General features: G+C 43.9%; 1 protein-coding gene across 1 annotated transcript in view; it reads left to right on the forward strand.

Annotated features, from left to right (window-relative positions):
* The first annotated feature begins 3312 nt into the window (after positions 1–3312).
* The window catches only part of LOC115136850 (stAR-related lipid transfer protein 13-like), an 89677-nt gene continuing 70436 nt past the window's right edge, over positions 3313–22553 (forward strand). Inside the window, 4 exon segments of the mRNA XM_065024512.1 lie at positions 3313–3711; positions 13221–14832; positions 19653–19802; positions 22091–22261. Of these exon segments, the coding sequence (XP_064880584.1) occupies positions 13411–14832; positions 19653–19802; positions 22091–22261 (1743 nt within the window). The 5' untranslated portion in view covers positions 3313–3711; positions 13221–13410.

Genomic DNA, 22553 nt, shown 5'->3' on the forward strand with positions numbered 1-22553 from the left:
CTGTTGGAAGGTGAACCTTCGCCCCAGTCTGAGGTCCTGAGCGCTCTGGAGCAGGTTTTCATCAAGGATCTCTCTGTACTTTGCTCCATTCATCCTTGCCTCGATCCTGACTAGTCTCCCAGTCCCTGCTGCTGACAAACATTCCCACAGCATGATACTGTCACTACCATGCTTCACCTTAGGGATGGTGCCAGGTTTCTTCCAGACATGACGCTTGGCATTCAGGCCAATGAGCTCAATCTTGGTTTCATCAGACCAGAGAATGTTATTTCTCATGGTCCGAGAGTCTTTAGGCGCCTTTTGGCAAACTCCAAGTGGGCTGTCATGTGCCTTTTACTGAGGGGCTTCCGTCTGGCCACTCTACCATAAAGGCCTGATTGGTGGAGTGCTTCAGAGATGGTTGTCCTTCTGGAAGGTTCTCCTATCTCCACAGAGGAATTCTAGTGCTCTGTCAGAGTGACCATCGGGTTCTTGGTCACCTCTCTGACCAAGGCCCTTCTCCCCTGATTCCTCAATTTGACAGGGCGGCCAGCTCTAGGAAGAGTCTTGGTGGTTCCAAACTTCTTCCATTTAAGAATGATGGAGGCCACTGTGTTCTTGGGGACCTTCAATGCTGCATAAATGTTATTGTACCCTTCCCCAGAAGGGGTACCAAGTTGTGTCTCTCGACACAATCCTGTCTCGGAGCTCTACGGACAATACACCTGAGGTCAATTTCGAGTCTCATAGCAAAAGGTCTGAATACTAATGTAAATAAGGTATTTCTGTTTTTTATTCAGAATACATTCGCTTTGTCATTATGGGGTATTGTGTGTAGATTGCTGAGTTTTTTTATTTATTTAATCCATTTTAGAGTAAGGCTATAACGTAACAGAATTTGGTAAAAGTCAAGGGGTCTGAATACTTTCCAAAGGCACTGTATGAAATATTTTACCCAAAGAAAACATCTTAACCTTTACTATGTACTCTTAGAAAAAAAGGTGCTATCTAGAACCTTAAAGGGTTCTTCGGCTGTCCCATAGGAGAACCTTTTGACAAACCCTTTTTGGTTGCAGGTAGAAACCTTTTGGTTCCAGGTAGAACCCTTTTGGGTTCCATGTAGAACCCATTCTACAGAGGATTCTACATGGAACTCAAAACGGTTCTACCTGGAATAAAAAAGTGTTCCCCTATGGGGACAGTCGAAGAACCCTTTTGGAACCCTTTTTTTTAAGAGTGTCTTTTTTCCTTACAACTATAGCACATTTAATGTAGATATGACAATACTGTGCAAGCATACAGTAACAGTAGTGTTTCCTGTGTTTATGACTGTTGTCACGTTCGTTGAAATGAGTTCAACCCTCGGCTCCGCCGACCACTCCGTGTGCCCTCCCCAAATTTTTTGGGGGGGCTGCCTCTCGGGCTTCCGTCGTGGTTGCGAACCCCGGAGTCGTCGTTGATCCTCCTTCACGGCCTCCGCCTGCTTTCATGGCAGGGTCTTGTCTCCTGCCATAACCTCCTCCCATGTCCATGATGTCCTCCACTCCCTTTTCTCCCGGGCCCAGGATCTCTGCTCCTCCTGGCCACGCTGCTTGGTCCTTTGGTAGTGGGATCTTCTGTCATGTTTGTTGAAATGAGTGGACCAAGGCGCAGCGTGCGTAGAGTTCCACATTTTATTTAATAGTGAAACTTACAACTAAAACAACAAAGAATATTTCAAAACGTGCAGTATTGCAGTGCTCAAGGCAACTATACAAAAACAAGATCCCACAAACTAAGGTGGGAAAAAGGCTGCCTAAGTATGATCCCCAATCAGAGACAACAATAGACAGCTGCCTCTGATTGGGAACCATACCCGGCCAACATAGAAAATACAACTTTGCCCACCCTAGTCACACCCTAACCTAACCAAATAGAGAATAAAAAGGCTCTCTAAGGTCAGGGCGTGACAACTGTTCTCTGATGTTTAGATGTACTAGAATGTTAAGGCAGGGCTGGTTGCTCAAAACACCTTAAATTAGATGTACGGAGTGCCGTGACAACAGCAGGGCATAGAACAGCTTTCAAAGAAGATGGCTGGAAACTATTGTTGACAGAGAAAGATAGCCATGGGTGGATAGCAGAGTTTTTTAAATGAATGAGAGTAAGACTGGGAGGAGGTCAGAGTGCAGCAGGGGCTGATTTGTGATTATGGCTTCGAGAGAGAGGAGGAGAGAGGATGAGGGAGGAGGATGGGCTAGGAAGATCAGGGAGAGGGGGTGAGGAGTGGTGAGAAGAGGGGGTGAGGAGAGGTTATGAATGAATGAAGCTGCAGTCTCTCTCTCTCTCTCTCTCTCTCTCTCTCTCTCTCTCTCTGTGTGGAGTGGATTCCAGGGTGATTTACAGAAAGTGAGCTCCTTTGGCATTCTTCCTTAACTACTGTAGCCTATCAGGAGGCCCCTCATAAATGCAAACAACACACACTCAGCCAATCAGCAGACAGCAGCAGTAGAATACCCTCCTAATGTGTGAGTGTGTGTTTACTCTTCATATCACCCTCTGAGGAGCTCTATATGACAGGCTTCTAGTTAGTTCTAAGAGTGAATCTATATCCTACTGAGTGCAGGCAGAGCTTTGTTCCCCCTGGACTTCTCTGGATCAGAGGTCAGGTTAGTTCAGACTCCTTCCTTTGCTTGTCTGATGACAGAATGACAGACTCCAGTCTGACTCCAGTCTGTCATTCAGTAATGGACAGCATAAAGTAGATTAGTTATGACTAACTTCACATTAATTTTTTTTGGGGGGGGCACAAACAAGGCACTATCATTATGGCAAATACTTCACATACCTTATTATATATCGGTTTGACACTTTCCCCTACAACATAGCAGTATATCTTTGACCCTGAGAGGATCCTTTGGAATTCCTTATCTGTGCTATCTGTGTCTTTATATTTTAACCAGCTACAGCTGGATATCAAGGCATAGTGCCGCTCCTCCTCAGTAGTAATCTACTCTACTGCGCCTCAGGAATGACTGCCATGCTGTTGCGTCCATATAGGATGACACGCACACACAACACACACACTCTGAGTCCAGTAACAATACAGCTATGAGGTCACTCTGTCTTCACATCCGAACATGTTGTGTTAGCTGGAACCACATATTACCTTGCTCTCTTACGGTGCCAAATACCGAATACTGCTCCTCTCCCTTACTCCCTCTCTCACTCCCACTTCATCTTTCTCTCTCCTACAGTATCTCTTCTCTCCTCCCCTTTCCACCTCCCACACAAATACACACACTCACTCACTCTCACACTCCATGCCCTTACGCATATTCTGAATGGCTTAGTCAGAGCGCTAGCGGCATGCATAGAGATAGCCAGCGCTAACCTCCACTAGCCTGAGGGAGGACAGATAGAGGGATAGTTGAGATGACAGTGTTGCCCTGCAGAGGAAGACCTGCTTGACATGCTGACTGGAAACACAGTGGCTGCACTTCTGACAGGAGACTCTTCTACTCTCTCTCTTTTCTCTCTCTCTTCTACTCTCTCACTTTTGTCTCTCTCTCTTTTACTTTCGCTCCTCTGTCTCTTCTGAGAGAATCTCCTAGTCCCTCATTCTCTCTCCTGCTCTCTCTTGTGTCTTAAGAGAACTTTGGTTCCACTAGGACTGTCTCTCTCCAGTGTTTTGTTGCTATGATCTCAGTTTGTCTGTTTAGACAACAAACATGACTATTCTCCACCTAACAGGTAAGACTCTACTTGCATCTCAAATGGCACCCTATTCCCTATATAGTGCACAACTTTTGACCAATCCCTATCGGCCCGGGTCAAACGTAGAGCACTATAAAGGGAATAGGGTTCCATTCTCTGTCTGTTTTCTGTTTTCATAGCCCTTTGAGACAGTTTATTAAATTATTATTTTTAAATTATTATTATTTATGGCAGATAGATTGTAGCTTCCATCAATGTAATCGTTTGCATCACTTCCAATCCCTCATATATCTTTTTGCAAATATATATATATATATTCAGTTGAAGTCGTAACTTTACATAAACCTTAGCCAAATACATTTAAACTCAGTTTTTCACAATTCCTGACATTTAATCCTAGTAAAAATTCCCTGTCTTAGGTCAGTTAGGATCACCACTTTATTTTAAGAATGTGAAATGTCAGAATAATAGTAGAGAGAATTGATTTATTTCAGCTTTTATTTATTTCATTACATCCCCAGTGGGTCAGAAGTTTACATACACTCACTTAGTATTTGGTAACATTGCCTTTAAATAGTTTAACTTGGGTCAAAATGTGTCGGGTAGCCTTCCACAATAAGTTGGGTGAATTTTGTCCCATTCCTCCTGACAGAGCTGGTGTAACTGAGTCAGGTTTGTAAGCCTCCTTGCTCACACACACTTTTTCAGTTCTGTCCACAAATGTTCTATAGGTGTGAGGTCAGGGTTTTGTGATGGCCACTCCAATACGTTGACTTTGTTGTCCTTAAGCCATTTTGCCACAACGTTGGAAGTATGCTTGGGGTCATTGTCCATTTGGAAGACCCGTTTGCGACCAAACTTTAATTTTCTGACTGATGTCTTGAGATGTTGCTTCAATATATCCACATAATTTTCCAGCCTCATGATGCCATCTATTTTGTGAAGAGCACCAGTCCCTCCTGCAGCAAAGCACCCCCACAACATGATGCTGCCACCCCTTGTCACGGCTTCTAGGAGTAGTGGGTGGAGAAGTCAGGTGCAGAGAGCAGAGGTAGTTCAATCGTGATCTTTTAATCCAGAACAACAAGTAACGGTAACACCAAACACTAAGGCGCATCACTTAAACCAGCCCAAAAGCAGGACCAAACAGTCCGGAGAAAATAGTCCACGAGAATACACACCACATGAACAGAAAAACAAGCCCGCACAAAAGCAGGCGGGCAAACCTGGTTTAAATAGCCCAAATCAAAACCCAAACAAGAAACAGGTGTAACAAATCAGACAAAACTAACTGAAACAGAAAGGGGATTGGTGGCAGCTAGTAGACCGGCGACGACGACCGCCGAGCTCCGCCCGAACAGGAAGAGGAACCACCTTCGGCGGGAATCATGACACCCCTGTGCTTCACGGTTGGGATGGTGTTCTTTGGATTGCAAGCCTCCCCCTTTTCCCTCTAAACGTAATGATGGTCATTATGGCCAAACAGTTCTATTTTTGTGTCATCAGACCAGAGGACATTTCTCCAAAGAGTACGATATTTGTCCCCATGTGCAGTTGCAAACCGTAGTCTGGCTTTTTTATGGTGGTTTTGGAGCAGTGGCTTTTTCTTTGCCGAGCAGCCTATCAGGTTATGTCAATATGGGACTCGTTTTACTGTGGATATAGATACTTTTGTACCTGTTTCCTCCAGCATCTTTACAAGGTCCCTTGCTGTTGTTCTGGTATTGATTCGTATCAATGATTTTAGCCTACCTTTGATTGAAATATGCATCTTTGTCATTTTCTCTCCCCATGCACCTGTCTATCTGGGGAATTTGGGAAAGTTTTAGCTGTTTATGATATCCCGCTTATCTTATTGTGGTGATTTTGTTAGAGAGAACATATCGGATTCTCCGCTAATCAAACAGATAAGCTCTGCATTGCAGATAACAGATAAGCCATGTATTATGTTCCTTTCTAACGTAGAATATATTTGACGTAAAAGCTAACATTTTCTTATTGCATTCATTATCATTCGTTAGCCTAAAAATCTATAATATTTCTAGTAATTTCTAGTCAATGGTCAAGGTCTTGTTTTAAAATGTTTGTCACAGAATAAAATGAATGAATTGTGAGACCTCTGGCTACACATAATTGGACTATATAATGGAATTGAATAAAGAAGTCAAGCTCCTGAGATTCTTATTTTCCATTATCAGGACTTCCTGACAGGCCACCCCCAGGTAGTGAGGGTAGGCAACAACACATCTTCATGGCCGTGCACGACTCCAACATCATCATTAATACGTTTGTTGACAACACGACGGAGGTAGGCTGGATCACAGACGACGATGAGACAGCTTATAGGAAGGAGGTCAGTGAACTGGTAGTGTGGTGCCAGGACAATAACCTTTCCCTCAACGTCAGCAAGACAAAGGAGCTGATCATGAATTACAGTAAACAGGAGGGCCGAGCATGCCCCCTTCCACATAGGGGGCATGCTCGGGCCTGTGGAGCTGTTTGAGAGCTTCAAGTTCCTCGGTGTCCACATCACTATGGAATTAACATGGTCCACACTCACCAACACAGTCATGAAGAAGGGACAACAACACCTCTTCCCCTCAGGAGACTGAAAAGATTTGACATCGGCCCTCAGATCCTCAAAAGTTATACAGCTGCACTGAGAGCATCTTGACTGGCTGCATCATCGCCTGGTATGGCAACTGCTTGGCATCCAACCACAAGGCTCTACAGAGGATAGTGGGTGTGGCCCAGTACATTACTGGGGCCGAGCTCCTTGCCATCCAGGACCTCTATACCAGGAGGTGTCAGAGGAAGGCCCTACAAATTGTCAAAAATTCCAGCCACCCAAGTCAGAGACGGATAGCTCTGCTACCGCACAGCAAGCGTTACCGATGCAGCATGTCTGGAACCAACAGGACCTTGAACAGCTTCTGCCCCCAAGCAATAAGACTGCTAAATAGTTAACCAAATAGCTACCTGGACAATCTGCATTGAGTCCTTTTGCATAAAGTGCCTCGTCACTTTACCCCTACCTATATGTACTATACATATCTACCTCAATTACCGCATACCCCTGCACTTTGACTCAGTACTAATTTCAGTTTATGTGGCAAAACAAGCAAGTATAGTGTAGAGAGTCATCCAAACCACAATGAACTATATTTTCTATAACCAAACATATTGTATTTTCAGAAGCTGGTGTACAAAACAGAAAGTAACAGATGCAAAAATTAAACAAAGCGGGAAGCATAGAAATATAACACATAGAACAGATCTAACGCTTCTTAGACTTGCTTTAATTTCTATGTGAATTTTGTCGGGTCAGTGTCACGTTCGCTGGAATAATTATCGGACCAAGCTGCAGTGCGATATGGTTTCCACATATTATTTATTAGAAACGCACAAAACAACAAAGAAAGAACGAAACAAACCATGAACCGTAACTAAGAGGTGTAACATACACTAACTCAAAACAATATCCCATCAAACACAGGTGGAAAAAATGCTACTTAAATATGATCCCTAATTAGAGACAACGATAGCCAGCTGCCTCTAATTGGGAATCACACCAAACACCAACATAGAAAAACTAAACTAGAACCCCACATAGAAAAATAATGACTAGAAAACCCCCGTCACACCCTGACCTACTCTACCATAGAAAATAATGGTCAGAACGTGACAGTCAGCCAAAAAGTTCCATATTGCAGTTTAAAATTTTCATGTTCAATTTTCACGTTTAACATAAGTTACAGCCTTATTCAAAAATAGATAAAATATATATTTTTCTCTATCAATGTACTCACAATTTTCCATAATAACAAAGCAAAAAACATTTTTTAGAATTTTTTTGCAAAATGTATTAAACATAAAAAACTGAAATACCTTATTTACATAATCATTCAGACCCTTGGCTATGAGACTCGAAATTTAGTTCAGGTACATCCTGTTTCCATTGATCATCTTTGAGATGTTTCTACAACTTGATTGGAGTCCACCTGTGATTGGACATGATTTGGAAAGGCACACACCTGTCTATATACGTTTTTTTTCCCGATATAAGTTCCCACAGTTGACAATGCGTGTCAGAGCAAAACCCAAGCCATGAAGTCGAAGGAGTTGTCCGTAGAGCTCTGAGATAGGATTGTGTCGAGGCACAGATCCTGGGAAGTGTACCAAAAAACTTCTGCAGCATTGAAGGTCCCCAAGAACACAGTGGCCTCCATCATTCTTAAATGAAAGAAGTTTGGAACCATCAAGACACTTCCTAGAGCTGGCCGCCCAGCCAAACTGAGCAATTGGAGGTGAATGGCCTTTGTCAGGGAGATGACCAAGAACCCGATGGTCACTATAACAGAGCTCCAGAGTTCCTCCATTGAGATGGGAGAACCTTCCAGGACAACCAACTCTGCAGCACCACCAGGTCGTTATGGTAGAGTGGCCAGACGGAAGCCACTCCTCAGCAAAAGGCACCTACAGAACTCTCAGACCATGAGAAACAAGACTCCCTGATCTGATGAAACCAAGTTGAACTCTTTGGCCTGAATGCCAAGCGTCACGTCTGTAGGAAAACTGGCATCATCCCTACGATGAAGCATGGTGGTGGCACCATCATGCTGTGGGGATGTTTGTCAGCACTGGGAGAATAGTCAGGATCGAGGGAAAGATGAACGGAGCAAAGTATAGAGAGATCCTTGATGAAAACCTGCTCCAGAAGGCTCAGAACCTCAGACTGGGGAAAAGGTTCACCATCCAACAGAACAACAACCCTAAGCACACAGCCAAGACAACGCAGGAGTGGCTTCAGCCAGAACCCGGACTTGAACCCGATCTAACATCTCTGTAGAGACCCGAAAATAGCTGCGCAGCCATGCTCCCCATCCAACCTGACAGAACTTGAGAGGATCTGCAGAGAATATTGGGAGAAACTCTCCAAATACAGGTGTACCCAATAACACTCAAGGCTGTAAGCGCTGCCAAAAGTGCTTCAAGAAAGTACTGAGTAAATCCATTTTAGAATAAGGCTATAACGTAACAAAATGTGGAAAAAGTGAAGGGGTCTGAACACTTTCCGAATGCACTGTATTTCCATCGCATTTGAACCACTATTTGTCAAAATGGCAATCAGGCATCGATCATCATGTCACCAGAATAAGACCCTCTGCATTTATTGGAAAGAAGCATGAAGCTCATACCATGCATTTCAAGGTCGCGTGTACAGTTTCAGCATGAAGAATGTGTGCGCTTTGAATAAATGGCACATTTGTTGTGGAAGTAATTACGGTAGGCTACAAATACGCACCCGTCCTGAGCGTTGATTATTGATCATGCAGATAGTAGAGCAGAAGGCCATAGCCAAAATAGATCATTTAACAGTTCCATTCCACATCACCATGTTCATAGAAATCATTTACGATAATTTACTGGTTTCTCGCAGTTATTTATCACAGAAAAAGGGAATGAGTTTTGGCGGGAAATCCTGGTAAATCTTGGTAACCTGGATGTGGCAGGGGTGTTGTAGGGCTCGTGGCAGGAACGCAGTCTGCCTGTCAGCACAGCTGAATTTTAGAGAGCATTTTAGAGGCCCCCCATCTTGCCAGTGTAGAGACGTTTTTTAATTTTTAAGCCAATTTCCTGCTATTCTATAAATGTCTCCATGGAGCTGAGAGAAATGTTTGCAGTTTTAAAGCTTATTTCCTGTCATTCTATGCATTTGGCCATGGCTAATGCGGTGTTATTTTGCTTAAACATAATAACAAAATCAATACTAAATTCATTGTTTTGGGAATGTTCAATTCTCCCTGCCTGACTGTCTAGCTGTTATTTTGGTGATTATTAGTTCTCAAAGATGAAATGATTTAAAGATATACAGGTCCATTATCTTTTCTACATACTCTATATCTGTTTTTAGTTGTTGAACTGCTTTTTAATCCACAAAATGAGTAAAAAATGTTAAGCACTGTTTGGGCGACCTGAAAAACACAACGTTAGGCGACCCGTCCAAGGATTTCAACGGCAGAAGAAAACCCTGCACACGTGTTGGTGTCACTGTGTTCTTCTCCCTCCATGTGAACATACTGTGTATTATTGTGTGTGTGTCATCCTATTTGTATGAGACTGTATGGTTTGAGGCTGGATTCATATTGGGTTTAGATCAACCATACTAATAAATAATCATCCATTACAGCATACAGATCAATCATGCTAATCAATAATAATCCATTACAGCATACAGATCAACCATACTAATAAATAATCATCCATTACACCATACAGATCAACCATACTAATCAATAATCATCCATTACAGCATACAGATCAACCATACTAATAAATAATCATCCATTACACCATACAGATCAACCATACTAATCAATAATAATCCATTACAGCATACAGATCAACCATACTAATAAATAATCATCCATTACAGCATACAGATCAACCATACTAATAAATAATCATCCATTACAGCATACAGATCAACCATACTAATAAATAATCATCCATTACAGCATACAGATCAATCATACTAATAAATAATCATCCATTACAGCATACAGATCAACCATACTAATAAATAATCATCCATTACACCATACAGATCAACCATACTAATCAATAATCATCCATTACAGCATACAGATCAACCATACTAATAAATAATCATCCATTACACCATACAGATCAACCATACTAATCAATAATCATCCATTACAGCATACAGATCAACCATACTAATAAATAATCATCCATTACAGCACACAGATCAACCATACTAATCAATAATCATCCATTACACCATACAGATCAACCATACTAATAAATAATCATCCATTACACCATACAGATCAACCATACTAATAAATAATCATCCATTACACCATACAGATCAACCATACTAATAAATAATCATCCATTACACCATACAGATCAAACATACTAATCAATAATCATCCATTACAGCATACAGATCAATCATACTAATAAATAATCATCCATTACAGCATACAGATCAACCATACTAATCAATAATAATCCATTACAGCATACAGATCAACCATACTAATAAATAATCATCCATTACACCATACAGATCAACCATACTAATCAATAATAATCCATTACAGCATACAGATCAAACATACTAATCAATAATCATCCATTACAGCATACAGATCAATCATACTAATAAAGAATCATCCATTACAGCATACAGATCAACCATACTAATCAATAATCATCCATTACAGCATACAGATCAATCATACTAATAAATAATAATCCATTACACCATACAGATCAACCATACTAATAAATAATCATCCATTACACCATACAGATCAACCATACTAATAAATAATCATCCATTACACCATACAGATCAACCATACTAATCAATAATCATCCATTACAGCATACAGATCAATCATACTAATAAATAATCATCCATTACAGCATACAGATCAACCATACTAATCAATAATCATCCATTACAGCATACAGATCAATCATACTAATAAAGAATCATCCATTACAGCATACAGATCAACCATACTAATCAATAATAATCCATTACAGCATACAGATCAACCATACTAATAAATAATCATCCATTACACCATACAGATCAACCATACTAATAAATAATCATCCATTACAGCATACAGATCAAACATACTAATCAATAATCATCCATTACAGCATACAGATCAATCATACTAATAAAGAATCATCCATTACAGCATACAGATCAACCATACTAATCAATAATCATCCATTACAGCATACAGATCAATCATACTAATAAATAATCATCCATTACAGCATACAGATCAACCATACTAATCAATAATCATCCATTACAGCATACAGATCAATCATACTAATAAAGAATCATCCATTACAGCATACAGATCAACCATACTAATCAATAATCATCCATTACAGCATACAGATCAATCATACTAATAAAGAATCGTCCATTACACCATACAGATCAACCATACTAATCAATAGACGTCAACCTCTCCATACATACAGAAGGCAAAGTTATTCTCCAGGGAATTGAAGGACAGTTGCAAAGGCATTCATGACTGTGTTTAAGCTGTACCAAGACCTCACAGTTGGGGTTAGTGTATCTATCTGTGAAATGTAGGGAATGCAGTTACTGATGTAACTTTGTTGTCAGCTTGTTTGGAAAGAGCAGTCTGAGAAAAGCCTCCCTTTGTACCCTGAACAGATGGTTATCCCCTACACAGAGTGGAGTGCTTATGGAATTTGTGTGTGTGTGTGTGTGTGTGTGTGTGTGTGTGTGTGTGTGTGTGTGTGTGTGTGTGTGTGTGTGTGTGTGTGTGTATGTGTGTGTGTGTGTGTGTGTGTGTGTGTGTGTGTGTGTGTGTGTGTGTGTGTGTGCATCAGCTGCTGGACAGAATAGCTAGATTCCTGTGTGCAGAGATGTCACTGCTGTAGTGTTTGAAACAGATCCAGACTTGAACATTGCGACTGCAGCCAGATGTTCAGATTCACAGCTAGCAGCTCCTCTCTGTCCCACATGGCACCCTATTCCCTACATAGTGCACAACTTTTGACCAAAGCCCTATGGACACTGGTCAAAAGTAGCGCAATATATAGGAAATAGGGAGACATTTGGGACACAGCCTGGATATTAGCTCTGCTGGACTGTCTGGCTTCACTTTAGCTGTAGTAGTTAGTTCACTGCTAGTAGGAGAGTCAGAAGGGGAAAAAAGAAACACACAGAATACTAGCTTGGTATATCTGTGCTTAAAGGTAAAGTTATTATTATTCTTTTAGTTGAAATGGATGTGTGTGATGGATCTGAACCCGAGGACAGCAGGCCGTCTTTGAGCAATGTCATTGTAAGATGTTTATGGCTTGAAACTAATGCATTTTCTTGTCTGTTTGTTTAATGCAGTATTTTCCTTTAATGCAGTTTCTCTGTATCTTCTCTAATGCCATATCTTCTTTGTATCTTCTCTAATGCAACATATTTTCTAATGCAGTATCTTTTATAATGCAGTATCTTCTCAAATGCAGTATCTTCTCTGTATCTTCTCTGTATCCTCTCCAATGCTGTATCTTCTCTAATGCTGTATCTTCTCTAATGCAACATCTTTTCTAATGCAGTATCTTCTTCTCTTCTCTGTAAATGCTGTATCTTCTCTAATGCTGTATCTTCTCTAATGCAACATCTTTTCTAATGCAGTATCTTCTCAAATGCAGTATCTTCTCTGTATCTTCTCTTTATCCTCTCCAATGCTGTATCTTCTCTGTTTGTTTAATGTTGTAACGTTATCTTCTCTCTTTGTTTAATACTGTATCTTCTCTGTTTGTTTAATGTTGTAACGTTATCTTCTCTCTTTGTTTAATACTGTATCTTCTCTGTTTGTTTAATGTTGTAACGTTATCTTCTCTCTTTGTTTAATACTGTATCTTCTCTGTTTGTTTAATGTTGTAACGTTATCTTCTCTCTTTGTTTAATACTGTGTCTTCTTAGTTTTTAATGCTGTATCTTGTTTCAGGGGATCTTCTGTTTGATCGGTTTGAAAGTTGGTGTTGCTGATCCAGGTGCTGAGGTGGTCTGATAGGAACATGGCAAATCCATATAGCTCTTACATCAGACAGCAGTCCCTCTGGATCTACCTGACCACCAGTCACACCACCAGACTACCTGTTCCCTAGTAACACACCGTAACAGACTGTAGAGACAACATGGACACAGTTCTGATGGTTACTCTGGAGGAGCGACAGTCTCTGGTCATGTCAGCATCATCTGGTAGGACCTTCTCACCACAGACACTGGCACATACACAGGTACAGACACAGGCACAGCAACAGACACAACCAGAGACACAGACACACCAGTCCTCCTCAGAATGTGCTTCAGAGTCTTCTCATGATGACGACAGCTCCACAAAGAGAGGTGAGGATGGTTGTTTGACTGGACCACTAAGCAGTGACTATAACAGGACTGGAGCTCCTGGGATAGAGGGAAAACTAGCTGTTAGTACTGGAGGGCCAGCAGGACCAGTAGAGTCTGGTTCTGATGTCTCCCCGCCTGACCCTCTAGACCCTCTCCAGATCGTCTGTCCCGGGGGTCTCCTCAGTGAGCCAGGCAGTGTGACATCACTATCGCCTGATGATGCCAATAACAATGGATTGGATTTACACAGTACTTCTCCAGCTGAGGACCCCTGCCTTGCCTCCAATGTTCCTTCTCCTAGGATAGAGGGAGATGTGGATGTTCTTGCTCCTAAGATAGAGGGAAACCTGGAGGTTGAGGACAGTGACAGACCTGTAGAATCAGGGCATTTCCTGGATGCTAACCTCTCTGGTCAGCTAGAGGACATGGAGCTGGGGCATACCTCGCCCAGCCAGCCAGAGAGCGACATGGAGCTAGAGGAGGAGTCACCCAGATGGACAGAAACAGACAGCCAGCCTGAGGACCACTCAGAGGGGCCTATGGATAACGGACATGTCCCTACTGATCTGGAACACACAGAAGACAACCATGTGCCCTTCCCTCTAGGACATATCCATACCCTTCTGGTCCAATCAGAGGCAGAGGTCAGCCATGTCACTATCTCTGTGGTCCAATCAGAGACTTTTAGCTCCATCCCTTCTCTAGTGGTCAGTGTGGACAACAACATGGATCCCTTCAGACCACCCTCCCTCCCCATAGCCATCTCTGAGGCCCCCTTGGTGGGGCTAGGCCTCTGCGATCACCCCCGCATCATCAAACACAAACCTAGCTCCATCACCTTCTCAGACTACACCTGTAGTTCCTCCACCTGTCACTCTAGCACCGACCATAGTGTCTTCATCAATGACAGCTCCGACTGCAGGGAGTCTTCCTCAGAGGAGGATGATGAAGGTGATGTTGATGAAGATGGGGATGATGACGACATATTCCCAGAGCTGCTTCAGAGCAGGGAGTTCCTGGTCAGTCGGAGAAGAAGGAGCAGCAACAGAGACAAAGTAGTTCAGAAGAGAAGTTCTCTGAATCCCCAGGCTGAGGCACCAGTCAGCTCTCCAACCAACACTTCAGCCAGCTCCCACCTCTCCGCCTCTTCTTCCTCCAAAAACCAGAACCACGGCGGCTACGAGGCTAAGACTGAGACCAGTAGCACAGAGGTAGGCTACTGTTTGTTGACAGTCATTACAGACATTACAGTATTTTCGAGACACAACTGTAAAGATAGTCCCACCTATATTCCTCACATATTGATGTAATATTCATGTCTTTGTTGAGTGGTTCGGTAGAGATGTGTTTGAACGTTTATGTCAGGTTTAGGGACTGTGTACTAACTGTAGTTTAACACCATTAGATACAGTATGTTAATATAATCCAGCCTGTTCTCTCAATGAGGAGACGTGACTGTTGCTCCCCCAGGCTGTGTATTTCCTGCCTCCTGGCCAGGAGCCATATGTATCAAGGGTCTTAGAGTAGGAGTGCTGATCTATGAGCAGTTCTTCGGTTAAATGTGGAAGACCCAGCCTACTAGGTATCCCCTTTCCTTTACTCTGAAATGCTTGATACAAAAAGGCCCCAGATGTCTCCCATTAGGCTCAATACAAACACAGTGCTTTGCTATACAAACACTTTCAATAGTCTGCTCCCCACTGTTTGTTGTTATTGCATTCTGAGATATTACTCTATTGGAATGAGTTTGTAGGAGTACATTGAAAATCTAGCATTTTCCCCAGCATTTTAAAACACAAAACCCAGCAGGCATTGCAGGAATGCAGACATCCTTAAACAGCCGTTGCTTTCCCTCCAGTCCTGTTTTGTCAGAGCTCCTACACAGGCATCATCGTGTCTATTACAGTAACAGTGAACTTAGTCTAACCTTAAACAACAGTATCTACAGCTTTATTCAGCTTCATTCTCCCCTATAATGTCAAAAGTGCATTCCTCGGCTCCGATCAAAAGTAATGCATTATAGGGAATAGGGAGCCATACTGCAGCAGCTCTGTGGTGTTTTTCTCCCAACCGTCCCTCTGGTCTTGGTAGTTACCAGACTGTGACTCCATCCCTCCAGGTTTACTAGTTACCAGGCTGTGACTCCATCCCTCCAGGTTTACTAGTTACCAGGCTATGACTCCATCCCTCCAGGTGTACTAGTTACCAGGCTGTGACTCCATCCCTCCAGGTTTACTAGTTACCAGGCTGTGACTCCATCCCTCCAGGTTTAATGCTAGTTACCAGGCTGTGACTCCATCCTTCCAGGTTTACTAGTTACCAGGCTGTGACTCCATCCCTCCAGGTTTAATGCTAGTTACTAGGCTGTGACTCCATCCTTCCAGGTTTACTAGTTACCAGGCTGTAACCCCATCCCTCCAGGTTTACTAGTTACCAGGCTGTAACCCCATCCCTCCAGGTTCACTAGTTACCAGGCTATGACTCCATCCCTCCAGGTTTACTAGTTACTAGGCTGTGATTCCATCCCTCCAGGTTTAATAGTTACCAGGCTGTGACTCCATCCCTCCAGGTTTAATGGTAGTTACCAGACTGTGACTCCATCCCTCCAGGTTTAATGCTAGTTACCAGGCTGTGACTCCATCCCTCCAGGTTTACTAGTTACTAGGCTGTGATTCCATCCCTCCATGTTTAATAGTTACCAGGCTGTGACTCCATCCCTCCAGGTTTAATGGTAGTTACCAGACTGTGACTCCATCCCTCCAGGTTTAATGCTAGTTACCAGGCTGTGACTCCATCCCTCCAGGTTTAATGGTAGTTACCAGACTGTGACTCCATCCCTCCAGGTTTAATGCTAGTTACCAGGCTGTGACTCCATCCCTCCAGGTTTAATGGTAGTTACCAGACTGTGACGCCATCCCTCCAGGTTTAATGCTAGTTACCAGGCTGTGACTCCATCCCTCCAGGTTTAATGGTAGTTACCAGACTGTGACTCCATCCCTCCAGGTTTAATGCTAGTTACCAGGCTGTGACTCCATCCCTCCAGGTTTAATGGTAGTTACCAGACTGTGACTCCATCCCTCCAGGTTTAATGCTAGTTACCAGGCTGTGACTCCATCCCTCTAGGTTTAATGGTAGTTACCAGACTGTGACGCCATCCCTCCAGGTTTAATGCTAGTTACCAGGCTGTGACTCCATCACTCCAGGTTTAATGGTAGTTACCAGACTGTGACTCCATCCCTCCAGGTTTAATGCTAGTTACCAGACTGTGAGTGACCCCATCTTCCAAGGTTTACTGGACTTTAAAAGTCTCTTCTGGACGTTGATGAATCATGTTTACATCATACACCTATGGTTTACCTGTGTCAGGGACACCAGATCTCTGACAGTGCATAGCTGTCATTCCTCAGCTTAACCCGACATATAATGTAACCTTCATTTAACTAGGCAAGTCAGTTAAGAACAAATTATTATTTACAATGATGGCCTACCGGGGAACAGTGGGTTAACTGCCTTGTTCAGGGGCAGAACGACAGAGTTTTACCTTGTCAGCTCAGGGATTCGATCCAGCAACCTTTCGGTAACTGGCCCAATGCTCTAACCACTAGGCAACCTGCCGCCCCAAGAATAATAAAATAGCAACCCTAACCCTGGAGATTAGAACATAAAACAGAGGGGAGAGGTTAGGGAACACACCCACTGCCTCTGCTGATAGCCCTGGCAGGCTTTACAGACTGTATGACACAACACTGGGAATGGGCTGTTTGTGAGCATAAAGGTTGTTTGGGGAAAGGGAGGAGGAGTGCTTTAAATACCTGGAACTGGTTTAAACTGGGCCTTGGTCTAAATAGGAAACGGGGTGCCATTTGGGACGCAACCAGGGGCTCTGACAGGCAACACTCCTGTTTGAACTACAGCTTTTCATGCTAGCCATCTGAGGGCACCATTGCTACATAGTAATCCTACATGGCCTATGCACACTTCTCTCTAGTTCTCTCTCCCACTCTCTCTCTCTGTGCATCAATCAGTTGGTTATGGTATGTTTGTGTATACTGTAAAAAGACATGTTTCTGTGATGTTGTTTATCTTTATCTAGTTTAGAAGTGAAAAGATTCTACTGGTGTGACTCAGTGCAGAGTAGAAGCCTGTTCTCACCAAGGGATAGACCTGGGAACTTAGCAGGTAACTCCTAGAAAGTTAGGAGAGAATGGGTTTGAACTATTTTTCAGCTGAGTAACCTATTCGCCTTGCCGTTGTTCCCTTTCACATGCCACCCTGCTCCATTTCTACCCCAATCATCAATCGAATCAACCCTCTCCCTGCCTGGTAATCTATGCCTCTCTCAGTGGGTGGTATGGTCCAGGCACAGTGCCCAGAGCTCACACACTTCATTCCTCATTGTCATGTCAAAGACCCGGCCTTGGGGTTTACAATGTAGCCAATTTACCCTGATAAAGATATCGTCCCTCTCACGTTTAGTTTTCCCCTGAAGATAACACTACTGTCTGTCTCATGCCGACAGCATTGCCATGGCATCAGTGTTTTTCACTATTTATGGGGCCAGAAAGAGGAGGTGAAAGGAATCATGGGTAGTCTCTCTCAGCTTCAAGCCTTCTCTGAAATTCCACTCATTCTGAGAAAAAGTGTCAGCATTCCGAGGCGGGCAGGCAGCACTGTGTGTGGCTGTCAGAGAGAAGAGAGACAGTAGGAGACATTGTGTTCTAGTGTGTTCCAGATATAGCACAGGGAGACAGACAGATAGACAGATTGAGGCGTTTCCCCGGTCAGAGGTGAACCAGCTGACCCTAGGTGGACTGACTTCTGCTCTGATCACTACTAGTAACACCTTTATGTTGTAGGAACTCTCTAGATGCTTTACCACCTCTAGTTCCCTGTCCCTACAGTTTCTCCTGAACTGTATTTCCTATATTTTATTGTCCATTCCCATTTTGTTTTCATTCTGATGAAGGCCGTTGGCGGCCAAAACGTCATGGCTTTGACTAGATAAAAAAAGTATCACGATTTTAATAGTGAGGGAAAATCACGCCTATTTACTGTATGTTGTGACTGAGACTCACTGCCTCTACATTGAAGCAGGAAGAACAGGAGGCCAATGGGAGGGTCACACCAATGGCTCAGACACCAGCACTACTACAGTAGGTCCTCTAGAGAACACACTCATCAATAGGATGATTGTTTGGAGGAGAGGGGTTTTAATGCAGCATGGAGAAAGAGCTGGGCGCACAGGGGCTCCTGGGGGCACTAACAGACAGAACACAGAGCCAGGGGCCAGGAGGTTTCAGGGGGCCGGGACTCCAACAGACAGACACACTCAGAACACAGACAACAGTTCCGCAGTTTAATTCCAGGAAATTAATGAATGGCTTTGTGTCGGCTGCTTGACTTCTGAGTCACACTGTTGCGCAACAAGGGTCTCAAAGAGAGAGAGAGAGAGAGATCTCCAGATCTTCTAACATGTTTGTCTCTGGATGTGTCCCTATATAGTGCCTATGGGCCCTGGTCAAAAGTAGTGCACTATAAAGGGACTAGGGTGCCATTTGGGACACACAGAGACAAACATGAGCTGTGTTAGAGGATCTGGACTGTAGGTTAAGATCTGTGAAGACTGCTAAGAACTAGGTGGTGAAGATATCACATTTCCCTCTATGCTGGTCTGTATTGTTTACGTTCACTCTGACATTTATAAAAGTATTTTTCTGCTCCTCTAATGATCTCTTAAATGTATTTTTAGTTTTTAGTTTAGTCACCTGGTGCTCATAACCTTCTCCAACTATCTGAACGATTTCAACGTTATTATCCAGAGAATTAAATCGTAGCTCTCTGAATGATCTTGTTTTTTTCCTGTCCAACTACGGAGTAGTGATTGTTGTCGTCCTAATTCATTTACCTTTGTTCCTGACACTGCATGCTCCGGCTTTGTACATGGTGTCACAATAGTCTATTTCTGCAGAATTTATAGGTTCCTCCAGTGTTGTCTAATAACGGTCTCCCCCCTACCTTTCTCTTCCCCCAGGAGTCTCCCCTGGTCCAGCCTCAGACCCTGTGGTGTGAGTCTATGAGCCAGCTGATGAGGAAACTGGACCAGCTCAACCTGGACATAGAGGAGGCTCTGAGTGCATCATCCTCCCCCTCGGACACACCCTGCACCGCACGCAGACAACGGGTCAGTCACACACACACCCTGCACAGCACGCAGACAACAGGTCACTCACACACACACACACACACACACACACCCTGCACAGCACGCAGACAACAGGTCAGTCACACACACACCCTGCACCGCACGCAGACAACAGGTCAGTCACACACACACCCTGCACCGCACGCAGACAACAGGTCAGTCACACACACACACCCTGCACAGCACACAGACAACAGGTCAGTCACACACACACACACACCCTGCACCGCACGCAGACAACAGGTCAGTCACACACACACCCTGCACCGCACGCAGACAACAGGTCAGTCACACACACACCCTGCACAGCACGCAGACAACAGGTCAGTCACACACACACCCTGCACAGCACGCAGACAACAGGTCAGTCACACACACACACACCCTGCACAGCACACAGACAACAGGTCAGTCACACACACACACACCCTGCACAGCACACAGACAACAGGTCAGTCACACACACACACACACCCTGCACAGCACACAGACAACAGGTCAGTCACATACACACACCCTGCACCGCACGCAGACAACAGGTCAGTCACACACACACCCTGCACAGCACACAGACAACAGGTCAGTCACACACACACCCTGCACAGCACGCAGACAACAGGTCAGTGTCACACACACACACACACACACACACACACACACACACACACACACACACACACACACACACACACACACACACACACCCCTGCACCGCATGCAGACAACAGGTCAGTCACACACACACACACACACACACACACACACACACACACACACACACACACACACACACACACACACACACACACACACACACACACACACACACACACACACACACACACACACAGAGACAACAGGTCAGTCACACACCCTGCACAGCACACAGACAACAGGTCAGTCACACACACACACACCCTGCACCGCAAGCAGACAACAGGTCAGTCACACACACACCCTGCACAGCACGTAGACAACAGGTCAGTCACACACACACACACACACACACACACACACACACACACACACACACACACACACACACACACACACACACACACACTGAACCGCACGCAGACAGACAGCAGGTGACATGACCATGTTGACTGAAATGTGAGCCATGTACTAACCAGTGATACATTTGGGAAATCTATACATTCCTTTGCAGCCTATCATGATGCGACATGCTTTTTCATGCTCTCTGCTGTCTATAATCAATTTACTGAGCTTTGTGAAGAGGAAATCCTGATGGATTATTGTTATAGTCATTCAACAGGTGTCTAACAGGACTCTAAGTCCATGCTGCTAAATCATGTACTTTACAATACACATACATTCACCTAGCTAACATACATTTAATCTAGGAAACATACTAGACTCAGGATGGCATCCTATTCCCTTTATAGTGCACTACTTTTGACCAAAGCCCTATAGGTGCCATTGGGATGCAGCCTCAGAAGCTTGTAGGTCTGGGTAGGACTGTTCCGTCATAAACTTAAGGATAACTGTGATATATGTTGATATACTGTACATACACAGCATGTTGTCATATAGTGGAAGCTGTCTGTCTGGGACACTATGGCCATTATCAGGCTGTCTTTGATTCTGCTTCTCTGAATGCTGCAGGCGTCCATTTTATGATGGGAGAGGAGGGAGCTGGCTGTTAGAAAAGCTGCTATAGTGTGGTGTGTCTAGCAGTAGTCTGGCCAGGGTGGTGGGCCAGGCGGGGCGGAGACAGACAGACAGCCATTGTGTGGAGATGTTGTTACCGGGACCTTGTAGCTCTGGTCCTACATAAGACTCCTCTCATGGAGGCTTGCATGATGAAATACCCCAGCAGTTAGTTAGCAGAGGGCAACAACAGAAAGAGGCCTGTATGGTTCTGTATGTGATCAGCACAGAGGTCTTGTTGTGTGGGTAGAGGAGGTTGTTTGTATGATTGAGCACGTTAGGAATGGTTACAGAGTGGTTAGCAGAGGGGCACATGCTTGAAGGCATCCCATCAGCAGCCATAACACACATTCAGAGAGACAGCTTTAACTAACGACAGGCTTGAGGGACTTGACAAGGACACACTCTTTGTCCTTTCAGTGGACGATTAACAGGCTGCCTTGTCTCTGTCTGTCACTGTCTGTCCGATAGAAATTGAGCTGAAGACTGCGTACATTGCCGCTGACCATCCCAGAGACAGACTGATAGAAAGACTAGCAGATAGACAGACAGGCAAGGATCCAGTGTTGACGATTGTTATTGTGCTGTTGTTGCAGTGTGGAGCTGTGTCTGGGACGGCAGTAAACCAATCTCTTAATGAGAAGGACAGTGCACTGTTGCAGCGAGGGGAACCAGAAACAGGAGAATGTCCCAGACATGACCAACACAAGACCACGGCCCCTCGTATCTCAGCCATAGGAACCAGAGCCAGGACCAGGAAGACAGTCGTAAGTTTCTCTGAGACTCTCCCTCGTCCTTTTGACTCCTGCTTACTCTGTGCCTGTGTACCTGTCTGTCTGGGTCTGGGTGAAACAATGTGATTTAGATATCATAAGCGAATTCTCAGTGCCTTCAGAAAGTATTCATACCCCTTAACTTATTCCATATTTTGTGGTGTTACAGCCTGAATTCAATATAGATTAAAAATGAAAATTATCTTTCCCATCGGCCTCCTGGGCGCGTACTGCAGCGCTAGCTGTGCCACCAGAGACTCTGGGTTCGCGCCCAGGCTCTGTCGTA

Source organism: Oncorhynchus nerka, linkage group LG11 (genome assembly GCF_034236695.1).
Source record: "Oncorhynchus nerka isolate Pitt River linkage group LG11, Oner_Uvic_2.0, whole genome shotgun sequence".
NCBI classification, from domain to species: domain Eukaryota; kingdom Metazoa; phylum Chordata; class Actinopteri; order Salmoniformes; family Salmonidae; genus Oncorhynchus; species Oncorhynchus nerka.